The sequence below is a fragment of the Penicillium robsamsonii genome, assembly GCF_028829455.1.
Source record: "Penicillium robsamsonii strain IBT 29466 chromosome Unknown utg000001l_segment0_segment0, whole genome shotgun sequence".
Classification (NCBI taxonomy): domain Eukaryota; kingdom Fungi; phylum Ascomycota; class Eurotiomycetes; order Eurotiales; family Aspergillaceae; genus Penicillium; species Penicillium robsamsonii.
Window position 1 is genome coordinate 1,830,818 of NW_026643219.1, and position 27,647 is coordinate 1,858,464.

Consider the following 27,647-nt stretch of genomic DNA (forward strand, 5'->3'; position numbering starts at 1 on the left):
ATCAGTTCCCCCTTTAATCGCCGCACTCAGCCTCGCATAACCGACTTAACCGAGAACGAAGAAGGACCACGGTCTCTCACTTTTACGCCCGTGCCCGACACTAGCGATCTGCGTTCCTGCCCAGTGCTTGGTGTGTCCACCAGTGCCTGGCGACTGGCTGGCTATTGAGGCATATAAGGTTAGCTAGTCTTAGATCGCCGTTTTAATAGGTAGGGGTAGATTCACACTCCAAGTCTTGGGGGGGAGGGGGGTGAAAGTGAGCTTCCTAGTGCGGAATACGGTTCTTGGTGCCGAGCGCGCCGAGAAAGAATATTGTGTAGCGAGCTCTTGGAAGCTTGCAGCTGCCTAATGTGAGGCTTCGAAAAGTAAGATTATCGAATTTTGGGGCTGATACCTACTCTTTATCTTAATGGTCACATTATTTTTGGCCTTCACTAGATGAATTCGCTAGGCCTAATTGGCTCGGCTTAAGATGCCCAGAGAGCGGACATCGGAAGTCCGAGTCACTCCCTACAGGGGTATCAAAATGTACAATTGTAATATATAAAGCAACACTATATAATTTGCAATATAAATTGTAACAGAATTTTACTTGTTCATATACAATTCTGAAGTGCAGATCAATTGTAATTGCTCCGCAGATCAAAGGAAAGAGAAAGTGGGAAAGTACCAAAGCTCGCGCTAGTACTCTGTATCCATACCAGCAATTTCCGGCTACAAACACCTGGGGATGTCTCACTTGAACGGTCACGCATGACGTGAATCATCAAATAGATTAACTTGGCTAATAACACGACTTCCTCTTTGTCATACCATCTTTGGTCTAGACACTTCCTAGGTTATATTCGGATTATATCAGCTCAACTAGAATCAAAACTTCAATACCATCCAATACCACGCACAGACGGAAATGCCCCGAACTTCTCCATAGAAAAGAAAACAGAATAAAAGATAAAGAAAAAAAAAGGCAAAGAAAACAGTAGCCAATCAGAATCCTTTTCTGGTTAGAATTGACCCTTTTTAACTCCGACCCATGGACCCTCCCTTCCAGGGTTGACGGAGTCCATCCTAATTAGGTCTAGTGTTTGTGTTGACTTGTGTATTCCCATGTTTTCAATGTTTTCAGTCTACGGATGGGATATCAGTATTAATAACTATTCGACCCCCCCCCCCCCTTCTCTTCATTCTCCAGCGATCTCTGAACTGCTTTCGTTCTGTTCTAATTTTTGCCCTTGCAGTGAATATAATCTTCACCTGCTGCCTGTCGTTTAATACACAACCCCCTTTTTTTTTTTGGTTCCCCACACTTTCCCTCGTTTACCTGTGGGTTGAATTCAAATTCTTCATTCTGTCATTTCCGCTGTACATACCAACGGTACATAATAATGGTTCGCTTTGTGACACCTTTGGTCCTGGCCTCGCTGTCATTGACCGCTTTGGCTGCACAAACCTGCAACAACAGCAAGCAGTGCAAGGATGAGAAATACCCCTGCTGCTCTCGTGAGTGACACCATGCTTCAAGACCACAATTTGTAGCTAACGGTCCAATTCAATACAGAATATGGTGAGTGCGGTACTGGCGCCTACTGCCTTGGTGGTTGCGACCCTCTCGCCTCCTTCTCTCTCGATTCTTGCGCCCCTATGCCCGTCTGCGTGAGCAAGACTTACAACTGGGACAATCTCGACAACTCCATCACCCAGGACAAGTACCTCGGTAACGCCAGCGCTGCCGACTGGACCTACAGTGGAAAGGAAGTCAAGACCGAGGATGGCAACCTGATCATGACCATGCCCGCCAAGAGTGTCGGTACTCTCTTCGCCAACAACCACTACATCTGGTACGGCAAGGTTTCCGGCAAATTCAAGAGCTCCCGCGGCAAGGGTGTCGTGACTGCTTTCATTCTTCTCTCCGATGTCAAGGATGAGATCGACTACGAGTGGGTCGGTGCCGATTTGACCGCCGTGCAGACCAACTACTACTGGCAGGGTGTTCTGGACTGTAAGTCGACATAAGATATCTCTGATATCTGATCCGTATAATCAATACTGACTGGATGAACTAGGGCACAACAGTGGCAACGTCAGCGTGGAAGGTGAGGACACCTTCAACGACTGGCACACCTACGAGATCGACTGGACTCCCGAGAAGGTTGACTGGATCGTCGACGGCACCGTGGCGCGCACCCTGAAGAAGGCCGATACCTATAACGAGACCTCCAAGCAGTACGAGTTCCCTCAGACACCCGCCCGTCTTCAGATGTCGCTCTGGCCCGCCGGTCAGCCCAGCAACGCCCAGGGTACCATCGACTGGGCTGGTGGTGAGATCGACTGGAACAGCGAGGATATCAAGAAGGTCGGTTACGACTATGCCACCGTTGGCGAGGTCAGCGTGAAGTGCTATGATCCTCCTGCCGATTCCGGGAAGGGCACCAAGGCCTACGTCTACACCGATGCCGCTGCCATGGAGGGCGACATCGCCATCACCAACAACTCCACCGTTCTTGGCTCCCTCGGCGCCACCGGTCTCGACATGAACCTCGGCGCCGACAAGTCAGGCTCCTCCACCTCCAAGGGTTCTTCGTCTACCTCTGTGTCCAACAGCATCCCCACTAGCAAGGGTGGCTCCGGTGGCATGACCAGCAATGATTCTGACGATTCCAGCTCCAGCTCCGGCTCCGACTCCAGCTCTGGCACTGCCACCACCGATGACGGGGAGACTGGCACTTCCTCGGGCTTCACCCAGGGAACCACTACCCAGGACAGTGGTGCAGCCGGCCAGAATGAGCGTGTCCTCCGTGGATCGCTCTTCGGAGTCCTGGTGGCTCTAGTTGTCCTCGTGACGCTATAAATATTTTGCTGGATTGACCTATATCTCATTGTTGTATCATGTTTATTTTCTTTCTTGCCGTGCTTATTGCATAGCATCGAATGCTTTTTTTGTTCACTACATATTGTGCGACTTCGCTTCGTGTCTATCTCAGACTGAACCTTGAACAAATCACCTAATGAATAACTTTGATTCTAAGGTTCTTATATCTTTTCCCCCCTTCATTGGTGATGTTCAATGGTTGACTGCACACGCATCCGCACTTTTCCTCCATGTTTTGTTTAATATACCTACCCGGCGTTTTTGTTTTTTGGCCAATTCATGCAACGTACCGCTACTCTGGTAATGAACTGTGATTCCCTGCACATGACTGGAAAATAGCGCTAAGATCCATCGTGATCTTGTTCATATATGGGTGATTTCTTCCCTAATTTCATACTCCTTATTTCTTCAATCCGCCTGCAGTACATGGATAACCATTTGTTGTAAATGCTTTCAATCCTCACATGGTACATTTTTGCCATATTCGTCTCTTGATACAGGCAAAACAACCAGCCTCAAACTACCCATCCTTCCGCTTGGCTCTCGGGACGAACCCCACAAGCCACCTTCAAGCTCATTCCATAGGTTGCATCAACGCTTGCCTCCTCCCCGACACAGATCAAGTAAGCCATGCGGGCATACCGTTCCACCTGTATTGCCCTCTCAGGCGCAACGTCAAACAAAGACCTGCGAAAAATAAGCAACATAACAAGATCATCCATAGCGAGCCCCCATTTCTTAATAACAAGAGGCCCCTCCACATCATCTTCCCACCCAAACCCCTCAAGCACAAATCCAACTGCTGCGAGGGGCCGATTCGCAGCCTTAACGGCTTCTTCCGGCCGCTTCTGTCTTTCATAAACCCCAGCAATCAAAGTAAGTGGCTCCCACAACCCAAGTTGCAGTACCTGCTTCAGCGGGTGCGGATACGTCTCAGCCAGACGCTCAATAAGCGTCTCAGCCCGCGTTAGGCTAAGCCTATTCGAGCTGTTTTTTAGTGCTATAGCGATCTGCGCACGATGTCTGACCCGCGTCTCGAGGACGCGGGGCTTAGTCACACTGACGTCAGCGCATATGGCACAGCAGCACTCGAAGCCCCAGTGGTGGAAGTCCATCGGCTGGTATTCAGGGGCGGGGAGCAGGTACCAGATTTTCAACTCGGCGTTTGCGAGGATATCGACGGCTGCGTGGATGATCATCATGTCGCCGATGAAGGCGCGGCGGCGTGCGTTGCTCATGCATGAGTGGTTAATTGTTGAGGCATAAGGCCAGATGTCGCAGTTGTGCCGCGTTTCGGGGTTCCTGCTTGCATCGCACGCGTCATGGATATGGTCTGCTCGTGAAGAGATTGAGCTGCCGAAGCTGTTGAGGGAGATTATGCAGGCGATATGGAATCTGCGGTTTAGGAAATTGGATTCGTTAGCTCGGGATGTTTAGGATGGAGTGGTTTGTTTCTTATTTACGTGTCTACCACCGGCTTGCCATCAATGAGACCTGTTGAGACTTGCTTGAATCCACTACTGTGGAGGCCGGTTATCTCTGATGCTAATGATGGGCTCTTGTACAGCTTTTCGATGATCGACGATGTGAGCACGGCTTGACCCCCTCGGGTGGTCGTTCGATTTCGGTGTTGATATGGAGAGTGCTGCTCCACCTTGGCCGGCCAAGGTGCTCAGTTGCATATGCAAAGGCTTTCTCACAGAGAAGTAAATCGCCAGCATTGACTGCCTCCGTTGTGAATCGGCCTCATCCCTGGGACTTTGGTTTGCCGCACTATCACTGGCCAATCCATGTCGCATGGTCCAAAAGTGGTGGGTAAGTTTTCGATGCTTTCTCTTGCATCTTCTTGAAGTTGTATTCGCCCTTCTTTTGCTCTGCACGGCGTGCAATGGCTTCTCAAAAATCATTCCTGGCACTGAGGTCTTCGGGATTTTTCTTGCAGAGTTTCGTGAATACATCGCAGCTTTCTCGGAACCTCTTCAGACGGTACATGGTTTGGGCTTTGCCCCTAAGAACTTTCTCGGATTTTGGGCCTACTGGAACGGCGTCGAGATCACGCAAAGATGCATCCCACTCATCGACCTGGAAGAAGGCCAGGCCCCGGTAGTACAGAAGATAATGCATCTCTTCCTCTGTCGGCGAACACTCCAATCCTTTGGAGTAACTGTCATTCTGGTCAGCATTGTTCGCTGTCAAACAATTTACTGGGACTTTACTATTCAGTGGCAGAATAGAATTCGCCCTGGTTGAAATACTCAATACCCATGCTTAGCCAATCCCCAGCCATCCACTGAGAGCTTTCATCCTCTGGGAACCGCTCTCGCCAAGCTGATGGGACCATATTGCCGAACATTGGGATGAACATGATACCAGAAACGTGATCAACTTTGACTCCGTATTCGGCATCAAACGTCAAAGTCAAGTAAGGCTCCATCACAAGCAAAATCTGACCTCTATCAACAGAGCCATCCTGGCAGCGGAGCTTCTCGCTTAGCATTTGGAGCGGGATTGCATGATTCTGTTCGTCTTCCACAATGTCTGTAACCACAGTCATATTTTCTGCCTGGGTGATTGGTTTTTGTTCGCCTTCTGCCGACTCTTGAATCGTTGCAGGAGTTCATCGGGTGTTATTTTTGGCTTAAATCGCATGCACTTGAGAGCCTTGGCAGTTTCGAGACCCCGATTGTGCTCGTTCAAGAGCTTCTCGCTCTCTGGGTCCTGGAGAAACCTGTCCATCTTCGAGGTCTTTGCTTCCTTTTGGGGGAGTTAGTCTACTGATGGGACAAACAGCTGATGGACCTCGATGGTTACCGAGATTTCGATGATAGATTTGACCGAAATGAGTGATGATGAAGCAAAGTGATTAGGTGAAGTGAAGGTTATCTGCATGTGAACAAACAGAGAGAGGGCACTTAGGTACGTAAACAACAAGTGTAGGTAGATATAGGATTCTCTTACTTTAAACTAGCAAATGTTCTAACTGGGATGCTTCAACCTGGTTTGTGCACGTGGGGTTTACGCCATCCGAGAAAGTTTCCTAGGTTAAGCTATAGGGTGAAATAAGAGCATGTCTGCCCATATCCATGGGGCTATACTAAAGGGATGCCTGTGATAATTCAATTTAAACATAAAGTCCATGATTTCCTCGTAGAAGAGATCATATAGCCGTTTTATGATAAGCGATGGCTACAATTAAGCAGTCTTTTCTCTTTTTATTTCAGTATCTAACCACATCGCAATCAAGATAATTGTTGTTGGAGAGCTTTATTGCCCTCGACATGAAAATTGGAACTACAAGGTATTGCAATCAGTTGAGAAAGATAGGTAGTATACATATGGTTTCCATGTACGATAGCTTCATCTAATGTTCTAAATACGGGTAAAGGCATTAATCCATCATAGCTTGTGGCATCTAGTATTTGGCTTTGTCCATGCCATCTGTTTGCTTCCCTCTATCTCACTATGCTGGCTTCCATAATAAGCTTTCCACTTTTTCTTTCTTATCTTATAAAATATATGGTATGCACAACATACCCTTATAAGCAGTTTGCATTTGATCATGTTTAAATATCTTGGCCTTGTGCTCTAGACCTTGTAGATAATCTATGGACAGTGATCCCTTTGATAATGAGGTATATAAACAAAGTTATGTGGAGTAAATAGGGTAACAACATAGAAATGCTTAACTCACTTTTGCTTCTTTATCACTGCTCTATATAGCCTGGCGTTGTTTACTATGCCCTTGATAGGGCATTACTTTATCACTGCGCAATGCCCCATTCGTATATGGATTTTCAATCTCTCTGTTCTGGCACATGTTCTAACGCAAAGTCACCACAATCAACCGATCGCCCTTTCAAGATTCACACAGAGAGGATCTAACCAGTCCAACCAGCAGCGAGCGCAAACAGACATTCTACCTCGAACCGTGTCAACACAGAATAAAGCTCTCTGAGGCAGACGGGCACATAGAGCAATTAGCCGCGTGTGCCATTCACCCGAGCTGGTTTAACATGTGTCTATTTGTAGAGACTCATTACCCCAACTGCAAGCACACATGCTTCGAGCTCTACCTCTTTTGCCGCGAAATATTCCGCCAACTGAACCGTATCAACGATCCGGAGCAGCTCCAACATTACCTTTTGCCATTTGACCCTGATTGTTCTGCCTGCCAGCCGTACACTGTCACCATGAGGCCGACTACCCTTCGTCCGGATGCCGATTGTCTGAGTGTAATTTTGGAGAGTAATATTGTGCACCAGATGATGAATATGGTGGAGAGCTGTCCTGGTTGTAATACCAAGGCATTGTGATTTGGATTTGTGCTTTTGTTAGGATATGGGTTGGAGATAAAAATGTGTGGTGATGAAGTGATATGTATGCCTATTGAAGATTTACTAGGCAACATTGAAGTTAGAGAAAATAGCAACTAAAATGCCAGCACTTATTTCCATAAGTCCAGTATCAGCTATACACGGAGGTGCAAGTAAATGAAAGATCTGAATTGCGTATAAGTATGTATGATGATGAAACCCCGAAATATTCACAGTGCGGCCTAATACAGAAATCAATACAATATGAAAAACGTCGAGTGACGACTATCGTTTAATGAGCAGCACCACATCCACAATCATCGGCTGATCGCTTCCTGAAGTCTCCATGGTAAGTGTCTAGTCCATCGGTATGGAAGTTCAATCCCAGGCGATCACCCATCCAGTCGTATGATTGCAAGGCTCCAGACTTGGTGTCTTGTAGCAACTTCGTCACATTTTCGACATCGAGATCAAGGTATTCAGCGAGGAAGTTTCCGACGTCGGTGTTCTCGTTGTTGCCAACCAATGGCCAAGCGTCCTTGCTAGACGACACGTAAATGTTTACGTCAACACCTATAACGAAATCAGCATACTATCATAGGTCACTGCTTGAGATTATCTTACCAGAATGTCCATGAGTACTCCAACCGACCTGGGCGCGGCGGCTGATCATATCCGCGAACACATATGCCGAAGTGACTTGGGGGTCCGGGTGGAGCAAGGCATCTACTTCTTTGTCTGTAGCATCATCGATGCCAAGCCCATCCTTAAGAAGGTTTTGTCGGATCCAAGACTGCTTAGTCGAATCCTTGGCGTCTTTGCCCGGCCCGGAGTTATATTCTTTTAGTCGAGCGGCAAGGTATTCGCCAGAGTGGCTTGCCTTGTCCAGGACATTCGGAAGCCACAGATACTCGGGGTAGCTCTTGTGCAGCTGTCGTGCTGCGGCAAGACCACCGGTCTCGTGGTCGGAAGTGCTCACAATCACGCCAGGGGTGGAGTCGTTCTCTAGGAACTCGAGCGCGGCAGCAAAGGCCCTGTCGTATGCCAGTACCTCGTGAACCTGGGCGGCAGGATCATTGCCATGGCCAGCATGGTCGATGCGAGAGCCCTCGATCAGGACGAAGAACCCTTGCTCACTGTCCTCGGTGGCCTTGCTCAAGGCCTTCAAGGCGGTACGAGTCATCTCCTCCAAAGAGGGATAGGTCTCAGTTTGAGTACGTCGATCAATCTCGTACGGGATATCCCCGTGAGCGAAGAGGCCTAGTAGCGGTAAAGTGGCATTATCGCCGCCCTTGAGGCTATCGAAGCCCGCACGGTCATTGATATAATCAAACCCATTCTGAGAAGCAACCTTGATCAAATCGTGATCATCACCACGGCAGCTGCCAGCCTGTGAGTTGGGCAAAAAATGGCACCGTCCACCACCAAGCATAAGATCTACGACCCGGCCGAGAGGGTGTTCTCCAACCTCTTGGGCGGCAATCAGATCTTCGTAGTTCCGCAAGTTAGCATGCGCGGCGAAGCATGCTGGAGTCGCATCCGTCAGGCGGGTAGTCACAACCAGGCCTGTCTTATAGCCCGCCAACGCAGCCGCCTCGAGTACGGTCCCACAAGGCGAGTGGTCGGGAAGCACTGAGATGGCAGAATTGTAACTCTTGCGACCGCACGAAAAAGCGGTTGCTCCAGCTGCAGAATCTGTCACCAAGCTAGAGCTTGACCGTGTTCGCGAAGTTCCAATGTAGTGCTTGTCCAAGACCAGTATGTCATCGAATGGCAGATCATGTGTGTATTGCCGGAAGCTTCGAGTCAGCGAGAGGCTAGTAGGCCCCATGCCGTCAGAAACCATGAAGATCATGTTCCGCTTTCCCGTCGGCTTGCCTCCAGGGCCCCAGGTCGTGTTTGACCCATGATGGGGTTGAGGCTGCTCCACTGACTTGTGCGGGTAGAGCACAGCCAGCACAATTACCAAAATTGTTGCAATAACGGCCCAGGAAAACACTCCAATTTCCCGCCAGGAAGGCCAGACCCGTCGTTTGTTTTCGGCGGCTGTTCGCTCGCCGGTCAGGAGAGCGTACTCCTCTTCTTCATTTGGGATCGACGAGCCGTCGTCAGAGGACACGCGAGGAGGTAGGAGGGACTCTTCCTGCGCCATGGCTGTAAAGACAGAATAGAAATAAGTGATAGAGTCGGGTTGACCCTCGGTGCGGTATACTGGGGAAAGGTGGGGACAGATCGACAAGGTCGAGAGCTTCAATTTCGACCTGACAAGGTTGTTTTGACCCTGAGTGACCCTGAGCCGTGGGGGCGGAGTTCGGGAGATAAGGATAAGATAACACGGCTCACATGATACGTCCTGAGGTCACGTTCCTGCATCATGTAACTATGCAACGTGTAAGAAATACATTTACCCTTTTGTACAACCGGGGAATGTAGGGAGAAGAATTGTGTCGTTTTGAATCGGCCTAGGCTATATACTCAAATTATCTATATAATACATACTATTCTCAAGGCAACCTAACACCTAGAGAGGTCTAGCCTTCCACCCAATAGGAATCATGGCAGCGGCAATCTCAGCTACACCGCGCTCTGTAGCAAGCAGATTGAACTGCGCGGCCGCATTTCGGGTATCGAGAATATCCACACGAATGCCCAACGAGTTGATGTGACGCTTAGTTTCAGGTGAGAGAGGGAACATCGAACCACCAAGACCAAGAATGAGCATGTCTGTGGCGGAACTGTTAGAAATTGAAAACCAGTTTTGCAATCAAGCTCAAATATGTCATATCCGTGGACAAAAGCACATATCCGGGACCAAAAAAGCAAGAAGAGCGAACATACCAGGCTTTGGCCAGACAAGATTCAACAACCCCCATACCGACTCATCAAGCTCAAACTGCCCTTTGGTATTGAGCATAGCATCCTTAGCGACACGATCGCTCTCTGCGCCCTCGACAGCCTTCCACGGCCGCCACGCAAATGCCTCACCGCCGACCAGCAACAGCCCATCGCCGTTGGTAAGCTTGACGCCATTGTTAAGATGGAACCCAGAATCTAGGCATGCATCAATGGCCGTCGTTGGCGCAGGGATGTTGCCTAACACGTTCAATGCATCAAAGTTTGTCTGGGTGTCTTCTTTGGATTTTGGGCCGCGGTCGCGGCTGACGGGTTTATGCGCGTGCGAGCGTGGAATCATGCGGGTTGGTCGGATAGGTGAGCTATAGTTGCGGTGTGTTGATGGTATTTTGGTGCCAGGGTTTAAGACGAGGCATGGTGCTGCAGTTGCTGATGGAATCTGGCAGAATCGAGTCAAGTTCGAGGTGCGACGGGTGTTGACTAGGGACGTGCGCATAACACGCAAGAGTTGCGGCGATGGCGAATGCATTGGTGTAGTGTGGTCGACAAAGCGGCTAGTTCGGGTTGTTTCTATGTTGTATACTCTCCTGGTCTGGTGATGTGGTGGCTCGGAAGGTCTACGGTGAGTGTCACGTGAAATAAAGCTCTCTAGAGTCTTGGCGAAGAGGCTAGCGGCCCCGAGACCTAGTTACATATCGATACACACTAACGTACCTCTGCATAAGTTTAAACGTATCACGCAGTAACGTGTATCAAGGATATACATGCATAGAAAGAAGAACGGTTAGACATCTTATAGAAACCGACAATGGTTCTGTGTAGAGTGGGCATGGACTTGGTCAGATAAACGCAGGCAGACAAGCAAGTACATATTTATGATCCACGTGAATTGAATTCTTCTTATATTAATATTGAGCCTAGCAATTAATCTATTTTGATTTTGCAGGAGTCGCAAGCCTGACTCTCTGCGCCTGGGTTCATGTGAAACAAGGACAAGAGAGATGATAACATCGTACGCGTCGTAGACCCAAAACGCCAACAAAACAAGAGAAAAGAAAAGAAAAAGAAAACGATACCTTGAAGGACGAATGAACCGAAAAATGAGAAATAAGCAAGAAAAAAAAGAGAGGTTCTCACCCCTCGAGATGAGACATCAAACTTGATATCATGCTGCCTCCGATCATTACTGCCTCTGGGAACTTTTCTTGTAAGGATATGCAAAAACGTATGAACATGTTAAAGATTAAACAAGAGTCATTCCCTGTTCCTATTTTAGCGGTCCGGGGATTACTGGTTTAGTTGCTTCCATGACCGGCAACGTTGCGGTCTTCATCCGATTGACTGGAGCTGTCATCGCTTGTGGTTGCAGTGCGGATTCGCTCGGCTAAGACCTGAGCTTCTGCCATAGCCTTTTGAGCACGGATCTGCTTACGCCACATGCTGGCGTAGCGGCCCTTCATAGCCAGAAGCTCTTCGTGGGTGCCGCTTTCAGCCACTTGACCCTCTGACAAGACCAAGATGCGGTCTGCGGTAGTGATGGTGCTGAGACGATGAGCGATTACCAGCATGGTGCGACCCCGTGAAAGGGTAGAAAGCGCCCTCTGGATATGCTCCTCGGTATCTGTGTCTAGAGCTGCGGTTGCCTCATCTAATAGAATGATGCGCGGATTCTTGATGATGGTGCGAGCGATAGCCACACGTTGCTTCTCGCCACCGCTAAGCCGTAGACCACGCTCTCCAACCTTGGTGTTGTAACCGTCGGGGAAAGCAATGATCTTATCGTGAATGCTGGCAGCGCGGCAAGCCTCGAAAACATCCTCGTCGGTGGCGTCTTGCCTGGCGTACTTCAAGTTGTACATCAAAGTCTCGTTGAAAAGTACAGTGTCCTGAGGCACCACACCAATGTTCTGGCGGAGTGAATCGATCGTGATGTCCCGTACATCATGCCCATCGATACAGATACGTCCATTCCCGGAGTTGTAGAACCTGAACAGGAGGCGGAAGACGGTGGACTTACCTCCGCCAGACTCACCAACCAAGGCGGTGGTTGTTCCCGGCTGGCAATGGAAGGTAAGGCCGTTCAACGCGGGCTTGCGCGCATCGTAGGCAAACTCAACATCCTCGAACTTGATATCACCATTGCACGTGGCCAACGGAGTAGCACTGGAGCTATCGACCACAGTTGGCTGCTCACGGAACAATTCTAGCAGGCGTTCGGCATTGATTAATGCGGATTGGATAGATCGATAAAAGGTGCCGAAGAAATTGAGTGGGCCCTGGAGTTGGACCATATAGGCCAGTAGAGACACGAACTTTCCCACAGGGCGCTGGCCAGTAGCAACCTGGTATGCACAAATGAAGCACATTACCAATAAGCCCATCATAAACACGGTGTTTTGACAGGTGTTCAGCAGTGTTAGAGAGAACAGCACGTGGTATTCGGCCTTCTGGAAGTCACCCACAGCGCCCCGGTACCGGTTAAATTCGTACTGTTCGGCGTTGAAGTATTTCACTGTCTCATATGAGACCATGGAGTCATTCCTAGAAAGAGCATAAGTTAGTCCTACATATTATATCATAAATGGCGTTTTTCTGACTTACTTGACGGCATCTTCTTGTCGCGAGGCATTGACCATCTGTCTTCTGATCTCTGCTCTCCACTGGGCCATGCGAATAGTGACATAAAGATAACCAAAGGTGGAAATCCCGACAGCTAGAGCATAGTAGACATCGAATGCGATCATGAAGAAAACAATCGCAATCACAAGATCGACAAGCATTGGCACCACCTGAAAGGTGACCTGCTCAAGGAAAGTATTGATCGAACTACCTTTGCTTAAGGCGGACAGGACTTCGCCGGTCTTTTTTCCAAGATGGAAGTCTAAGCTGAGACTATGGACGTGTTCGAACGCAGCAGTGGAGAGCTCCATGTAAGAATACTGGCTCACAGGGATCCAGAGGCTAGAGCGCAGGGAGCTAAGTAAGCCCTGGCTGCCCTGCAACCATCGGTATAGCACATACAGGCAGATTTGAAGCCATGGCACTTGGAAGTCCTCGCCCTCACCATTGGCAAGAGAACCTGTAATGACTCCGATTTGATAGGGTACCAAGACGTTAACGACTCGCTGGCATATGAGGAGCACAAAACAAAACGTGACAACTAGTTGCAGGCGGCGGGATTTGGACGGCCATAGATATGGGAAAAATAGCGAGTACCCGCTCAGGTACTCCCACCAGCTGGTGGAAGGAATAGTCGTCGGACGCACCCATGGATCGGTAGGTTTGGAAGTTTCGGGGTGAGGGGCTCCGTTCGTCGAGCCATATGAGTGACCATTGGCAGTTCCGTTCCCATGTCCATTCCCGTTGCCATTTTCTGCACCACCGGAATCCAAAAGGCCCGTGGCTTCCGTGGCTCCATTCGTCCGTCGGCTTGCCTTCTGGTGACTCTTCATGCTGAATGACTGACAGGCGTAGAGAAGAACCAGTGCAAACAAAATCAGGATGCGTACACTATTTGATCCCACTTCCAAGGACTCCCAGAGTGTAATGCTTCTGCGGACCCGACCCCCTTCTGGGTCTCCAACAATCGGCTCGTGGTGAACCGAGGTGTAGATCGAGAGGGAGGTGCTAACAATAACCAATTCGATTGGAATGGCGACCGACCAACAGACAAATTGAGCGATAGTGGGCGAGGGAGATGTGTCTAGCATTGCCATGAGCAGCACTGCGTAGACGAAGAACGAACCGACGACGTAGATCTGTGATAGTGTCAACGGCTGTCAAGAAACACCAAACCATCCGAATAGAACGTACCACAAACGACTGTCCTCGCCACCAGTTCTCTGACCTAGCCACCATCACATGTACGATATAGATGGTTGCATCCAAAATGAAAGTCAGAAGAACGGTCACGGAGAGCAAATTGAAAACTCGCTTGACGTTCCGCGAGAACTCCTGGGATTTGTAGGCGGGCACGGTTCGAGTTCGCTGAGGAAGTGGTCGCCCTCCAGGGCCAAAGTATTGAGATTCATGCTTGCTGGCTTTCCTCGCAGCGATGGTAGTGTTAGCCACGAAGGCCACGACAAAGAGGATAAGAAGGAAGATTGGGTAAGAGGTGCGCAAGTATTCCAGCAGCTCAAGGGCTGCATGGGGATCCATTGCCTAAATATCCCAGAAATGAGTGTTTCAAACAAGGTCCATGACAAGATTGCCTCCTCGAAAGAAAGGTAGGAAAAGGGAGGCCGGGTTCGGATCGGAAAGGACTGGACGGGTGTGAACGACGGGTATGGCGAAAGATCGACGCGTGGAATGGGGGAACTTCCAAGGATGGAGATAACCTCAACAGGTTTCCACGTGGAAGTTTAGAAAAAATGAAGTAAAATATTATGGAGATTTTGTATCAGAAGCAAACATAAAAAGAAATAAGAAAAAAAAAAGAAATATAATGTTATTTTTCCTTATTTTCCTTAATGTTTTCCCCCTACTGTTGTTTCTTCTTCCTTTTCCAAGGCTTTTAAGTATTTTTTGAAGAAGGAAAAGGGTGGAACTTTTCAAAAGACAAAAGAAGAAAAGAGGCAAAGAATATATATATAAATATCAGATGTCTAGGTCTAAATGACGGTGTGGATTGCAGGTTGCTGCAGCTAAAAAAAAAGGGGATCCACTGATATATAACTCACCTAAAGCTTCCGAGTCTCTTTATACATATCTTCTCCGAGTTACTCTTTAGGAATGTTTGTCTCCGATGGTTGAATTCTTAATATAAATAATATAAAATAATCAATCTAGAACCTTTCCTACCCGATGGTTGAAGTTCAAATTGTCCTAAAGGACAAACCAGGGGGGAAAAGGATCGTCGATCTTTAGATCGAGAACAATCCACGCATATATGACTTCACTAACTATGCCAAGGAAAATAAATTCATGAAAGTAATTATTAACGAGATCATCTGAGCCCAGTCATTATGGCAATGTAATCTAGATTTCTTCCTTTTCTCCGCGAATGTGTGACCTTCAGCTTGGATTGGTTGTCTAGGCTTCCCGTTAAATGTACGTGATTAGCTGAATGTCTCATATTTGCCTCTTCTTAGTGTTTCTAGTCACTTTCGGTGGCACCCCCGAGGCGCAGTTCAAAGGATTGGCCACTTGATGTATATTTGTAAAGTATATATGTCATCTCTGAAGATCTATGAATATATCTTCTCCATGTGTCTCGTGTCCGTCCCGAAGCCCCGGTTGAGGTAAGACAAATTAGAATCGCATTCTTGTGTTTGATAGATAGTATATACATATGTAGGTATCTTGGTCATTGGACATGTTCCCTCGGACAAATTACTTCATAAGATCATATTCCAATCTGAGCTCTCTCATGTGTTGTCTTCTAGACCGCTCTTAACATGTGTTTCGGCCCGATGGCTTTCAAGAGGTAAAAGAGTTAAGAAATACATCAATTATGATGAAGTAGTACAAATAGCACAACTACCTGACTGATGCCCTATATGTGAGGCGTCACAGTTGTAACAACGTTGCAACGTTAAAATTGATGTACATTTTGTCAGATAACAGTAAGGCATGGATTGTCGGTGCCTCAGGGATCCTTCCCTCACCGCTTGCATCTCGACGATCTCCAACTCTCCGCATCTTTCTCCCTCCAATTCGGTGTGCCAGAATGGAGACCTGGCTGTGAATGATGTCGGACCTCTCAGGTTCGCGATCTCCGGTACCTCCTCCTCCCCCTCCTCCACCACAGAAGTACTCGAACCGCGCCGCCAATGCCCTTGCTAGATTCGCCCAACCCTTCTTCGCGGGCTCGAGACCACCTAGTCCCCAAAGCAGTCGTGTGGATGGTCCCCGGCCGATCAGATCCAAATCACTGTAAGTGTTGCAGCTTTCTCACACCGCTCTGATACCCCTACTTCCCTGGTTTACTCCCCATGTTTTTCCCGCTTTGTTTTCACGAATGCAGTGACCACCCCCGCCATTTGGTCATCGGAGCTAGTGTGATCGGAGAAATTGCATTTGAGCCAATGGAATATTCCGTTTCTAATTATATGCTTCTGTAAAGACCAGGAGAACCGCAGACGGTGACCCACAAGACAGGCATCGCAATCACGGCTTTGGACATTTCGCCTGAGCGGACACATGCGGTTATCGCAGGCAAGGAGATTCTTAAAACCATCCAGGTCTCGCCAGACCGCTCGTCAGAGGAATTTAATATTCGCAATGCAGTCATTAGCTATGCATCTACCCACCACGATGTGGGCGTTTCGATGCCACACAAGGACCAATTGAATGTGAAGGATGTAAAATGGTCACATGGAAACTATGACCGGATAATCGCAACTGCAGTCGCGAATGGTCGGATTGTGGTTTATGACCTACAGCGGCCCGGCCTCCAGTTATGTCGTTTCCATGGCCACAACCGCCAGGTGCACAGGCTTGCCTTCAATCCTCATCTTCCTTCCTGGCTCCTGTCTGGTAGTCAAGATGGCACAATTCGGATGTGGGATCTGCGATCCGCCTCTGCAAACCGTGGAACTTCTACGTGCGGCAGTAAACATTCGTATCAAGGTAACAGCGATGCCATCCGAGACGTCCGGTGGTCTCCCAACGATGGAGTCATATTTGCAACTGCTTCAGACAGCGGCGCAATCCAGATGTGGGATTATCGAAAGGTCAACGCTCCACTGATGAGAATTGCTGCTCATGATCGCCCATGCTTCGCCGTCGACTGGCACCCAGATGGAAAGCACATTGTCAGTGGTGGCACGGATCGTCAGGTAAAGGTCTGGGACTTTTCTTCATCTGCAGAGCGACGGCAGAAACCATCATTCCAATTCCGAACACCCCAGGCGGTCACAAATGTGCGGTGGAGGCCTCCTTCTTGGGTTGGTGAGTCTCCTTCCTCGGGAGAATGGCAATCATCTCAAGTTGTCACGTCCTATGACAAAGAAGACCCACGCGTTCACCTTTGGGATCTCCGTCGCCCGCACGTTCCATTTCGCGAGTTCGATCGGTACGACTCGCCCGCATCAGATCTGCTCTGGCGCTCTAAGGATCTCTTGTGGACGGTCGGCGAGGCTGGGGCTTTTACCCAGACCGATCTCCGGTATGCGCCAACTGTGGTCAATCGCCGACCGATGTGCTCCGTAGCCTGGAGTCCCAATGGCGAGTTTGTTGCGTTCAGTCAACAACGGCCCAGACGACGCCCTCTGGGGGTCAATGCCGCTGAATTTCTACTGCCCGAAGAAGACGAGGACAGCACTGGCGAGAGATCACTAAGTCAAAGCCCTGCAGATGACATCTTTGATGAAGCCGTTTTGGCCACTTCCCTTCGGAATCGGCATACCAAATCGGCCGCGATTCGACCATCCAAGTCCTTGGGTAGTACTCCACCCGGAGCAGTGGATTTCATACCCGTGCTCCCTCTAGAGCAAGCATTAGCCAAACTGGCGACCCCAATGCCTAGTCAGGTGGGAATCATTACAAGCGTTCCGGGCGCCACAAACGACCCAGCAGTCTTTCGGTATTTGGCAAGCCACTATACACCGTTGATGGATGAGCACAGTGAACATAGAACGCAGAACGATGTCCTGAACTCTTTGACAGAGTCACTGGACCATAACGCTGAATGTGCAGATGAGGTATCCCTGGCCAAATTGGCTCAGACTTGGAGAATTGTCAAATTCGCTATTCTTCAAGAACTCCAACGTAGAGCTAGAGATCATCCAGCGAAGGTTGGCCTGAAAGACAGGTCATCCAAGGATGGAGGCTTGATAGACAGGTCACGACCCGATGATGGTCGACAGGACAGGGTCAAAAGTCGGTTGTTCAAAGGGGTCATGGAAGCGGTCCCCGAGGCTGAGAGCTCGTCCAATATGACCACCCCTATTGCGCGACCATTGCCCGATTCCCCAAAAGACTCGTGGTCGAGCACTGATTCCCAAATCCCCTCGTTGAGCGATGGGGCGATCGACCTTGACCCTCTTCCGCCCTCGGTTTTGAGTGATCATAATGGCTGGGGGATGTCAGACCGTATACCATTGCCGAGTGGGCGGCTATCATCGACCGATGATACTCATCCATCGAAGTATCCATGGGACCCTACACAAGAAGACTTGGACACAGAGCAACGGTCTGCACCCCGGGCAATCGCCGGCAAAGCAGATTGGCGTCGTCGTGGTCATCCAGACTTCCCTCGGGAAAATTCCGAGGATGATTATGACCAAAAGCTGGAGGATAAACGTGCAGCAATTCGTGACTACAAGCAATTTCCCAAGAAACCCTTGACTCTTGAATCGCCAATGGAACCTAATCGGCCTCCTCGCCCCGATCGATATACTCGGCATGATTCTTCAGAGAGCTTTCCCATGTTCTCTACATCCACCGACAGTTCGCACCCCTCCAAGTCTATTGGCGCGTCGTACTCGTCTACTGGACAACTCGAGGCATCTAAATCTCTGGAGGCCGGACAGTCTACCGCAGCGCTGAGAAGAGGGTCGATTCTAGCTTCTACGCGTGAGGAATCCGAGGATGAGATCTTTGACCAGGTCGTCTCGGAGACTGATCGACTTCATCTAGAGCGCCCGTCGAGCCCTCCCCCTTTGATTACAGAATCAACCCCCCTTGAAAGATATCAGCAACCATTCCCACCAGATGATACACTCGACCTCGGCACCATGCCCTATTCAACAATAGGCGGCATCGCGCGAGTCCAGATCCCACTCACGCCAGACGGAACGGACTTGAAACCGTGGGGCATTGAAGCGATTCTGAAGGAATCAGTCCGATATTACCATAGTAGCAGCAGCTTAGTCGATATACAGGCTGCGGCCCATCTTCTCCAGAAGCTGCACGTTCTTTTCCGGGATTGTGAACAAATTCTCCCATATGAAGAATGTGAAACTGTCTTCAAAACTTACAATGAGCACCTGATTCGGCATTCGATGGACCTCGAGGCAGCAGAGCTCCGCCTATTTTGTGTATCAACATACCCTGCCGTCTACGAATACGCCCAGACAGATTCATTCATCAACGTCTATTGCTACACGTGTCAACGACCTTTTGAAAATTCCACCCAAGATAACAGCCGCTGCTATCGCTGCAGCACACCTCAAGCACCTTGCTCTATTTGCATGAGCCTTGATCCACCCCCAGAATGGGTTTCAGAGCAGCAAACTCCACCAATCACTTCATCCCTCACGAGTACTGACCCAGACTCCGAAAGCACTTCGACCCATTCGACACAATCCTCAGTTCCCACTGAACCCATCCCAGCGTCAGAGATCGATATTACCGAGCCCTTCACTGTACCTCGGCCCAAAGGCTCCGCCCTCTGGACCTGGTGCCAAGGCTGCGGCCACGGTGGCCATATAGCATGCATCACAACCTGGCTCGGCGACATCTCAACCAGCGAAGGCGGCTGTGCCACAGCCGGCTGCTCGCATGACTGCGGGCCTGGTCCACGTCGCGAACTAAACCGCCAAGCCCTGCAGGCGGAATCCAAGCGTCGCGACTCTGCTAGTCGCTCCGCCGGTGTCGGACTCGTCAAGCGTGATCCCTGGACTAAGGGTGAAAGTAAGGCTGTCGAAAAAGTACGCGGCATGCTGGGTGTTGCTGGTGTTGCCGCTGCCACCGGTGGCAGCGGTGCTGGCCCGATCACTTTGACAAACAATAATTCCTCTCCAGCGCCGGTTTCGCCCGGCGCTATGTCGCCTAAAAGGGTGCGACTTGTTACTCCGAATGAGCAAGAGAAGGAAAGTGTTGCCTCGGCTCGCACGGGCCCTCCTTCGAGGGACTGAGCTTGAGACTTGGGTAACGTTCAATGTGTACTATTATTAGCGCGTGTTTTTACTTTTACGTCTTCACTTCATTTTCTTGCCTTCTCCTTTTATTTGATTCCCCAATCGCGATCTTTTCAATGAATCAATCCACAGACTTAAGCACTTGCGTTAATGCACAGCCCTGAAGTGAATTTATCTATAGTCACGTACTAGAAATATGTATCGTATGCACGCACACAGCCATTCCAGCTGAATCGCTTGGAAAAGGACTTGGAATTTCTCAAAACGTTTAAATCTCCGCATCCCTTCGTCTAGAACCTCCGCTTCTTCTTTACAGGAGCTTTGCCCTTGGCCTCGAGGGACCTCTTCAGTTCCTCGCGCTTCCGGTCAGCCCGCTGGTCTTCGGTCTCCGGCTCTGCAGGTGGAGCGGAAGGGAGCTTCTCCACCGCCGGTGTGGGCAATGGAGACTCCTCTTTTTTAGGAGCTTGTCGGTCAGCCTTCGGTCTAGCAGGCGCGGCTTTCTCGGGTGACATGACCTTGTCAGGTGTAGGTGGGGGAGATCTATCTTGAGCTGGTTCGGAGGCTTTGGCTTTGGCTTTGCCGCCTATCATGCCAAGTTTTCCGGAACGTTTGGCTTTGGCTGTTGCTGGTGCCGGTGTCACCGAGATGGGCAGAGGATCTTTGTTAATCCTTTGTTCCTCTTCTGGCGACTCTGAGGGTTCTTGGGGTTTTGGAGACTCGCGGGCTTGTGCTGGAGGGGAAGGCGCTGGGGGAGGCGAGGGCTCTTTTGCCTGCTTTTTCTTGCCGCCTATCATGCCCAATCCGCCCTTTGGCCTTTTCGGTGCCTCTCGAACTTGTGTTGGAGGAGAAGGGGGTGGAGAGGGAGATGGTGAGGATCGGCGATGTGTTTCTTTCTTGCCCTTGCCGCCAATTTTACCCAATCTACCCTTTGATAATTTCGGCGGCTCTCGGGCTTTTGGCTGCGGTGCAGCAGGCTCTGGCGACTTTGAAACCCTGGGAATGCGTCTTTGACGCGGTGCTGGTTCAGGCTCGGATTCGGAGTCTGATGCTGTGGCTTCGTCTTCCTCTGAAGGCAATACCGGTGGCGGAGGACTTTTCTTTCTGGGTGTTTGCTTGGTTGGTGACGCTTTGCCTTTGCCATGTTGGGATTTTAGTCTGGGAGGAGTTTCTTGTCGCTAGATGAACAAGGTTAAACTATACTGGTTATTTGTGATTAGGAATAAGTCGTAGCATACCTGAAACTCATCGACATCGCTGCTTGCTGTTGAGGCCCCTCCAGCATCGATATGCTTAGTTCCAAGCGGCTTTTCTCTATCTTCCTCGTTGGGAACTTCATCTTTGATAGAGGGTTCTCTGGCGCTAGTTCCAGAGCGCTTGGCAAGTTGACGCCACCATTCACCTCGTGACTGTGTGAATGTATCTAAATCATAAGAATCATCGGATTGCGAGATTTCCTGGAGTAAGTTGGTGGCTAACCCTGCCCCCTCTGATACTCCTGTCTCAGCAAGCCAGGCCTGTTCCTCGAAAGGTGCAATGCCCTTGACAAACTTAGCAGCATCAGACCGCGTAATAACCTTGCGGGACATGCGCGATCCTGCAGCGCTAGGAAACACAGACCCTAGGTCAACGCCAAGAGTTTCCATTTTGTCGAACAACTTGCCAAGTACGTAGTCTTTCTGTTTGATTTGGTTCAAGAGCACACGTTGGCGGGACTCCCACTCCGCTTCCTCTCCCAGCAGCGGAAGTAATAGATTAATGGTCAAGGACGACATAGGCTCTTTAGATAGCCTCAAGGGCCATTTAAGAGGCTTCAACGGGGCGGGCAGCTTGGTTGTTATTATGATTTCAAGGGAGTCGGGTTGCGTTCCACTGCTTAGGATTACGCTTTCATTTCCTTTTTGTAAAGCTTCCCCAATTTTCTCCAGGAGCACATTGAGCTGTTCTGGGTCCTCTCCAGGATCGATCGTTGTTGCCTCATCCTCTGCTCTCTTAGCGATGGCTTTATGGGGCAGCCGCTCTGACCAGATATAGGTGAGGTCTGTTATGTGGATCTCATAGCCTTGCCGGGTCCAGGTATACTGGAAGAGCAAAGGAGGCAATCGCTGCTGAGATAATTGAAGGCGCTGCCATCTTGGAGGCATGACTTGAGCGACTTGTTGATTTACAATGCGGAGTTGTGAAGTGATGAAGTTCCAAGGTTGTCTCATATAGCTGCCTGGGGCCGTAAAGGGAAGGTTTGCCGCCCGCTCGACTTTCCTGCTGATCTCCCGAACTTCTGACTTCGCGTTTCAACATCTAAACTACATACGTTCGGGTCTAGCTTATTCGCTCTGATCCTTACTCCTCGTTATACTTTTACGATTTTTGCCATGTCTGCGCGATTCCCAGACCGATCCGACCAAAAGCGCAGCCGGTCGCGATCGCCATCCTCGTGGCGTCAGGCTCAGAAACATCCCCGTCGGGACGATGGAGAATGGCGCGATCGACAAGACTCGGATCGCAGATGGAACAATGATAGATCGGGCCCTTCGCAGCAACCTCGCAATATGCGCGATCAAGTCCGACTCAACTTGATCCAGGAAGACCAGCAAGAGCGCGAGTGGGTCGCGCAAGAGGATCTGTTCGTGTTGAAGCAAGCCAAAAAGAAGGCAGAGATTCGAGTCAAGGAAGGACGCGCAAAGCCTATCGACTGGCTAACGGTCACTCTCCGCATCATCGACCCTACGCGTGATCCCTTGGATGATGAAATAGCAGACTCCGATCTGGATGTCGTGGACCCGGACGGTGTGTTCGAGGGACTATCGCAGACTCAGCTGCAGGACTTGGAGAAGGACATTGATACATTTGTGAACCTTGAGACAAATGCCAAAAACCGTGAATTCTGGCAGGTAATTTTTTCCCCTCCTTGCTATCCACTGGACACCCCTGTTGACCACCGTTTACCCTACAGACTATGAAAGTGATCTGTCGAGATCGTCAAAAGACCATTACACCCGAGGGTCGCGCACTGAATTCTGTGGCTGCCGATATCAACAAACTACTAAGCCCAAAGTCCTACGAGCAGCTCCAAAATCTCGAAGTACAAGTGAAACGAAAGTTGAACTCGAACGAGCCGATCGATACAGATTACTGGGAAGAGCTGCTGCGCAGTCTGACTGTGTGGAAGGCCAGAGCGAGTCTGAAAAATGTTTACCAAGCCATTATTGATGAGCGTGTTCGTGACCTGAGGAGACAGCAAAGACAGGAAGCCGAATCAATTCGAGAAAAACTTGCGCCTCTTGCCCCCGTTGTCAGTGCGGGTGATACAGCAAATCATGCTGAGTTTGAAGGCTTGGATCCAGACCCAATGCTTCAGGTCCGTTCGGAGGACAAAGGCTTGGAAATCATGGACGAATCTGCATTCCTTAACCAAGTGGTAGGTTTTAGGCTCCCTTATTTATCCCACTCCACATGCTAATCAGCCGCACAGGCCCGCGAACGCCAGAAAATTATCCGTATGGGTTTTGTCCCACTACGGCACCGAGCAGCAGAGAAGTCCTCCGCAGTAGTGTCGAATCCGACATCTACCAACGCCCCCGCAGCCTCTGTATCCACGCGGTTCTCGTCCATCCCCAACGAGGACTTCTCGCAAGCGACGAAAGCGTTATATGAAAGGGAGCTCGCCAAGGGTGTCAGCGAGAATGAGGAAATATTTACAGGCGAAGAGGCCGTGAGCACGAGCTCGCAGCCTCAATGGGCCGGTAAACATCGGCCTCGAAAGCCGCGGTACTTCAACCGAGTTCAAATGGGTTACGAATGGAACAAATACAACCAGACCCATTATGACCATGACAACCCGCCACCCAAGGTTGTACAAGGTTACAAATTCAACATCTTCTACCCCGACTTGATCGATAAGACTAAAGCCCCGACTTACCGGATTGAGCGTGAGAACGGTCGTAAGCGTGGCGAGTCATCGGCCGAAGCAGGCGAGGAAGACACCTGTCTCATTCGGTTCATGGCTGGACCTCCGTACGAAGACCTTGCCTTTCGAATTGTCGACAAAGAATGGGATTATAGTGCCAAACGAGAGAGGGGTTTCAAGAGTACATTTGACAAGGTATGCTGTGCTACTGACCAACCACCCTCTGTTTCTCAACTGACGTTATTCTTTCTTAGGGAATTCTTCAACTTCATTTCCAATTCAAAAGGGTAAGTCGGTTTTTTTTTCTTTTCTTTTTTTGGTTACCCGATGATACTAACAAATTGTCTCAGATCTATTATCGGAAGTAATACATGCGCAACCAATCCACATGGACATCATATCGGGATGGGGATAGAGCGGGTTACTATACTGTATGCAGGGAGATGATCGGGGGTGTATTTTCCAATGACTTGATACCCAGTGAATCAGACCAACCTTGGATTTATTGGACTGAAAATATTTCCCCCAAGGTTTTGACAGAATAAGCCGGACTTGGTATCTAGAGATATCAGATGCTTGATCCAACTACTTCCTAAACCTGACGGCCCTATCACCTTTTCTTTTGTCTATCACTATGGTAATCTTTTAGGGGGAAGCTAAACCTCTTGGCCATGACTAGCGTATCGCCACTATATGTCTTTTTTTCTTCTTTTTATTCTATTACCGGGGGATACTCGCAACACGGTGGACGTTGGGTGTCCTTTTGGGTGACACTATCCCGGCTTGCAGGAGTAGGATGGATTCCTGGCTTCCGGCTGGTTAGATGCAGGCCATGAGAAAAAGAAACAATTGGACTATGAGAGAAACTAGACACCAGCTTATAGTTAACTTCCAGAAGGCCCGGAATGAAGCCGGTGTAGAGATGGGCGACTTCCTGCAGGTTCCCATTTGACCAAGTTGACCATTTGACCCCCGTTCTAGGAGACTGGTCCTATTCGTTCTAGTGGTATGTAGTATGTAGTACCAGATCCAGCCACTTTGGCTTCCCGGCCATTGTATGCTCCGTTGCACGACTTGGGCATCTAAGGGCGTTTTTTTTTTTTTTTTGAAATACAGATCTTTAATACAAATTCCCCTAGGTCCAGACCGTCTTTTAGAAAAATGCATTTATGAGGTTATTTGCAGAAAGAATATGATGTGTTGGCGGATTGAATTATACAGCTCATCTTCCATGAACACACGTCCTTTGACAACTCTTGTATGTTCTTTTCCCCCTCCTTATTCTTATTCCTTCCTCTTCCGAAGTTTACATTTACCTTCTCATCTCCTTTCCCTGCACTTTCATGCTTCACTTTCGCTTTACTTTTCTACTCTATCATCCTCATCAAGTCACTCTCGCAGGAAGTCGCCTTGCCTAAACATGGATTTCTCATTCCACTCGCACCATTACAACAGAATGCAGATTTCAAGCCAAGATTCCAAGCCTGATATCCTATCACCAGAAGCGTCATCTCAGGGCACTGGTAATTTCACGATGAATGCCCCAGCGTTCAACCAATTCAGTATACATGACTGGGTGAGATGGAAATCTCAGCAAGCTTCTATGCCTCCTCGCCAGTATGAAGATTACAGTTTTCCTCGTGTTGCTGATGTCGAGACTTACGGCTTGGGTCCGTTTTCTCAGGAACTCATCGGGGATCCAAATGGACATCTTGATTACAGCACGCATGTCACCCCCGCCATAGCTGGCACAACCTTGGAGGCCTTGGCCCCTCAGCCTGCAGATGGTCACTTAGATTGGCCACTTTTGCAACCCTCCCATGCTTTCAAAGACCAGCCATACAGTTATCCTCAGTTGGAACCTCTTCAGCCACCTCCAGACTCCCCGCCATCGCCATTTTCTGAAGTCTCCTCCTATCACTCTCCGCAGTCCCTCGCTGCTTTGAGCCCGGCAATGACTACCCAAACCACAGACCGTCTTTCACCACGTTCAAGCACTGGTGACAATAGAGAGGAACGTCCTGGACACCCTCCCTATTCTGTTCTTATCTATCAAGCTTTGAAGGATGCACCGGGAAACAAGCTTCAACTCCAAAGCATTTACTCCTGGTTTGAAGCAAATACAGACAAGGGGGTGGATCCAAACGCGAAGGGGTGGCAGAACAGTATTCGCCATAATCTCTCGATGAACGCGGTAACACTCACTTTTCTTAACTCTCGTTCCCTTAGTTCTTTGCTCCAATGAGTTTGATTCGATGTCTGCTATATGTGGTACCAATACTAATTCAAAATCTAGGGCTTCGAAGCAGTGAAGGAAGAAGTTGGACCAGGCAAAAAGGCAGTGAACTTCTGGAGGTTGACGCCGGAAGCTATCCACAGCGGTGGCATCCAATCAACTACCCGTTATCGCAAGCTTCAACACCAAAAGAAAGCAATGGGCTCAGGGCACCGTGGGCCCACACGTCAGCCCTCAGAGATCAAGGGGATCCACGCTACGAAAGTTGTCAAATCACGCAACACAAACAGCCCCCATAGCGAGCGCACCGAGGCATATCAGCAGATTCCAAACAGTCTGGGGCATGAATACGGTCCTACGAGTCTTTCAGCCATGCAAAGATACATGCAGCACCCCATGGGCCCTGTTATCGGATGCACCCCCGTGATGCCAGGCAACAATACGGTCTTCATCGATACCGCGGAACCAGGGTCATCATTTGACGTGGGCCAAAGCCATGATTGGTATGCTCCGGAGTCGGGCTCCAGGGTCCCATGACCCACTCGAAGGTCCCGGTCGATCCTCATGGGATTTGAAAAAAGAAATTTAAGCAAAACAAAAATGGGGGGGCGAGGGAAGGTGTGGTGGAGAAAGATTTAGCGATGAAAAAGCGCGGAGAAGCTGGCGTGCATGCTCTTTTCTTTTTCAGGGTTCTTAATTTTCACGACTTTTTTTTCTTGCTAATTTTCAGGCCATTGGTCAAGACCATGTTGACCATTGAGCACACTAGAGGCATGGCGTCATTTGAAGTGCCAATTTATTTGCTATGTATTTGAATTCAGAATGTATTTGGCGGGCGTTCCACAGAATGAGCCTCATGGCGAAGATCTGTCTGCTTTTTTCCCCCTTCTTAGTATCTACTTTGCTTTTTGCACTAGTTTTTCTCTCTTTTTCAGTCATTCTGGCATGAGCAACGCATAGTTTCTTTTCAAGTGTACCATAAGTTGATAGTGACCTTTGAATCTGCGCGCTTCTAACCAAGATCTATCACAAAGGCGATGGTGTCAATCATGGTTCTCTATCATGTTTGTCAATGGATCTTCAATGGCGCGCTTGATGTTAGGCATGTATCTCGTGTGATCTCGCTTCTTTTGAGTCCCACATGTCTCCAGTCCCGGATGCGCATCGTTTATATAATGTTGGGCATGAACAATGCCAAGAAGTGAAAAATATTCACGCCTCTACTACTTGGTCCCCGGATTTTTGTATTGGATAAACAGTGACTGCTCCGTGTCGATGTATGGGCATTGTTCTTATCGGTAGCATGGACCGCATGCCGTGCTGCTGACAATGCTTCATGTGCTTGCACAGCTGTGTCTCAAGTGACAGGAATAGCCTCCAACCATAGTAAAAGGAAATCTTGTTGAGCAACCACCTGCATAGCTCTATTGGACCTGGGAACATTACAAGGGACTTAACTTCTCACGGAGTACAATTGAGTGCATTTGCCGCCCTTCCTTGCGAGTCTTCTCTAGTCTCTCTTGACACCCGAGTTTTGTCCATGATTAGCCACGAGCAACCCCACTAACACTCCGCTATACCAGTCTATCCACTGATTCAGTAATTCAGGGTGCTGGGATGACGCGAAAATCCTTGGCTGCGTCGGCTGCATCGGCAGTTGCGTGTTGTC

At 49.3% G+C, this 27,647-nt stretch overlaps 10 protein-coding genes across 10 annotated transcripts; 4 read left to right on the forward strand and 6 right to left on the reverse strand.

Annotated features, from left to right (window-relative positions):
• Positions 1-1,385: 1,385 nt before the first annotated feature.
• utr2 (putative cell wall glucanase (Utr2)) lies at positions 1,386-2,848 on the forward strand (the record flags this gene model as incomplete). Its single annotated transcript, XM_057225006.1, has 3 exons — positions 1,386-1,500; positions 1,559-1,999; positions 2,064-2,848. The coding sequence occupies 3 exons, from the start codon at positions 1,386-1,388 to the stop codon at positions 2,846-2,848; spliced, it is 1,341 nt and encodes a 446-aa protein (XP_057089022.1).
• Positions 2,849-3,384: 536 nt separating this feature from the next.
• Positions 3,385-4,107, reverse strand: N7447_000731 (Tetratricopeptide-like helical; the record flags this gene model as incomplete). The annotated part of the gene is made up of 1 exon (XM_057225007.1): positions 3,385-4,107. One exon carries the CDS (start codon positions 4,105-4,107, stop codon positions 3,385-3,387), a length of 723 nt encoding a protein of 240 aa, XP_057089023.1.
• Positions 4,108-5,084: 977 nt separating this feature from the next.
• On the reverse strand, positions 5,085-5,423 carry N7447_000732 (Tetratricopeptide-like helical; the record flags this gene model as incomplete). The annotated part of the gene is made up of 1 exon (XM_057225008.1): positions 5,085-5,423. One exon carries the CDS (start codon positions 5,421-5,423, stop codon positions 5,085-5,087), a length of 339 nt encoding a protein of 112 aa, XP_057089024.1.
• A 2,051-nt stretch (positions 5,424-7,474) lies between these two features.
• On the reverse strand, positions 7,475-9,334 carry N7447_000733 (alkaline phosphatase; the record flags this gene model as incomplete). Its single annotated transcript, XM_057225009.1, has 2 exons — positions 7,475-7,755; positions 7,807-9,334. 2 exons carry the CDS (start codon positions 9,332-9,334, stop codon positions 7,475-7,477), a joined length of 1,809 nt encoding a protein of 602 aa, XP_057089025.1.
• A 369-nt stretch (positions 9,335-9,703) lies between these two features.
• Positions 9,704-10,564, reverse strand: N7447_000734 (Mth938-like domain-containing protein; the record flags this gene model as incomplete). Its single annotated transcript, XM_057225010.1, has 2 exons — positions 9,704-9,906; positions 10,021-10,564. 2 exons carry the CDS (start codon positions 10,562-10,564, stop codon positions 9,704-9,706), a joined length of 747 nt encoding a protein of 248 aa, XP_057089026.1.
• A 766-nt stretch (positions 10,565-11,330) lies between these two features.
• Positions 11,331-14,193, reverse strand: hmt1 (putative vacuolar ABC heavy metal transporter (Hmt1); the record flags this gene model as incomplete). Its single annotated transcript, XM_057225011.1, has 3 exons — positions 11,331-12,576; positions 12,637-13,793; positions 13,849-14,193. 3 exons carry the CDS (start codon positions 14,191-14,193, stop codon positions 11,331-11,333), a joined length of 2,748 nt encoding a protein of 915 aa, XP_057089027.1.
• Positions 14,194-15,724: 1,531 nt separating this feature from the next.
• On the forward strand, positions 15,725-19,835 carry N7447_000736 (WD repeat protein; the record flags this gene model as incomplete). Its single annotated transcript, XM_057225012.1, has 2 exons — positions 15,725-15,909; positions 16,100-19,835. 2 exons carry the CDS (start codon positions 15,725-15,727, stop codon positions 19,833-19,835), a joined length of 3,921 nt encoding a protein of 1,306 aa, XP_057089028.1.
• A 293-nt stretch (positions 19,836-20,128) lies between these two features.
• Positions 20,129-21,979, reverse strand: N7447_000737 (uncharacterized protein; the record flags this gene model as incomplete). Its single annotated transcript, XM_057225013.1, has 2 exons — positions 20,129-21,013; positions 21,074-21,979. The coding sequence occupies 2 exons, from the start codon at positions 21,977-21,979 to the stop codon at positions 20,129-20,131; spliced, it is 1,791 nt and encodes a 596-aa protein (XP_057089029.1).
• A 228-nt stretch (positions 21,980-22,207) lies between these two features.
• On the forward strand, positions 22,208-24,124 carry N7447_000738 (splicing factor cactin; the record flags this gene model as incomplete). Its single annotated transcript, XM_057225014.1, has 5 exons — positions 22,208-22,726; positions 22,789-23,253; positions 23,308-23,937; positions 23,997-24,029; positions 24,093-24,124. 5 exons carry the CDS (start codon positions 22,208-22,210, stop codon positions 24,108-24,110), a joined length of 1,665 nt encoding a protein of 554 aa, XP_057089030.1. The 3' UTR covers positions 24,111-24,124.
• Positions 24,125-25,162: 1,038 nt separating this feature from the next.
• On the forward strand, positions 25,163-26,515 carry N7447_000739 (Winged helix-turn-helix transcription repressor DNA-binding; the record flags this gene model as incomplete). Its single annotated transcript, XM_057225015.1, has 2 exons — positions 25,163-25,936; positions 26,039-26,515. The coding sequence occupies 2 exons, from the start codon at positions 25,163-25,165 to the stop codon at positions 26,513-26,515; spliced, it is 1,251 nt and encodes a 416-aa protein (XP_057089031.1).
• Positions 26,516-27,647: the final 1,132 nt, after the last annotated feature.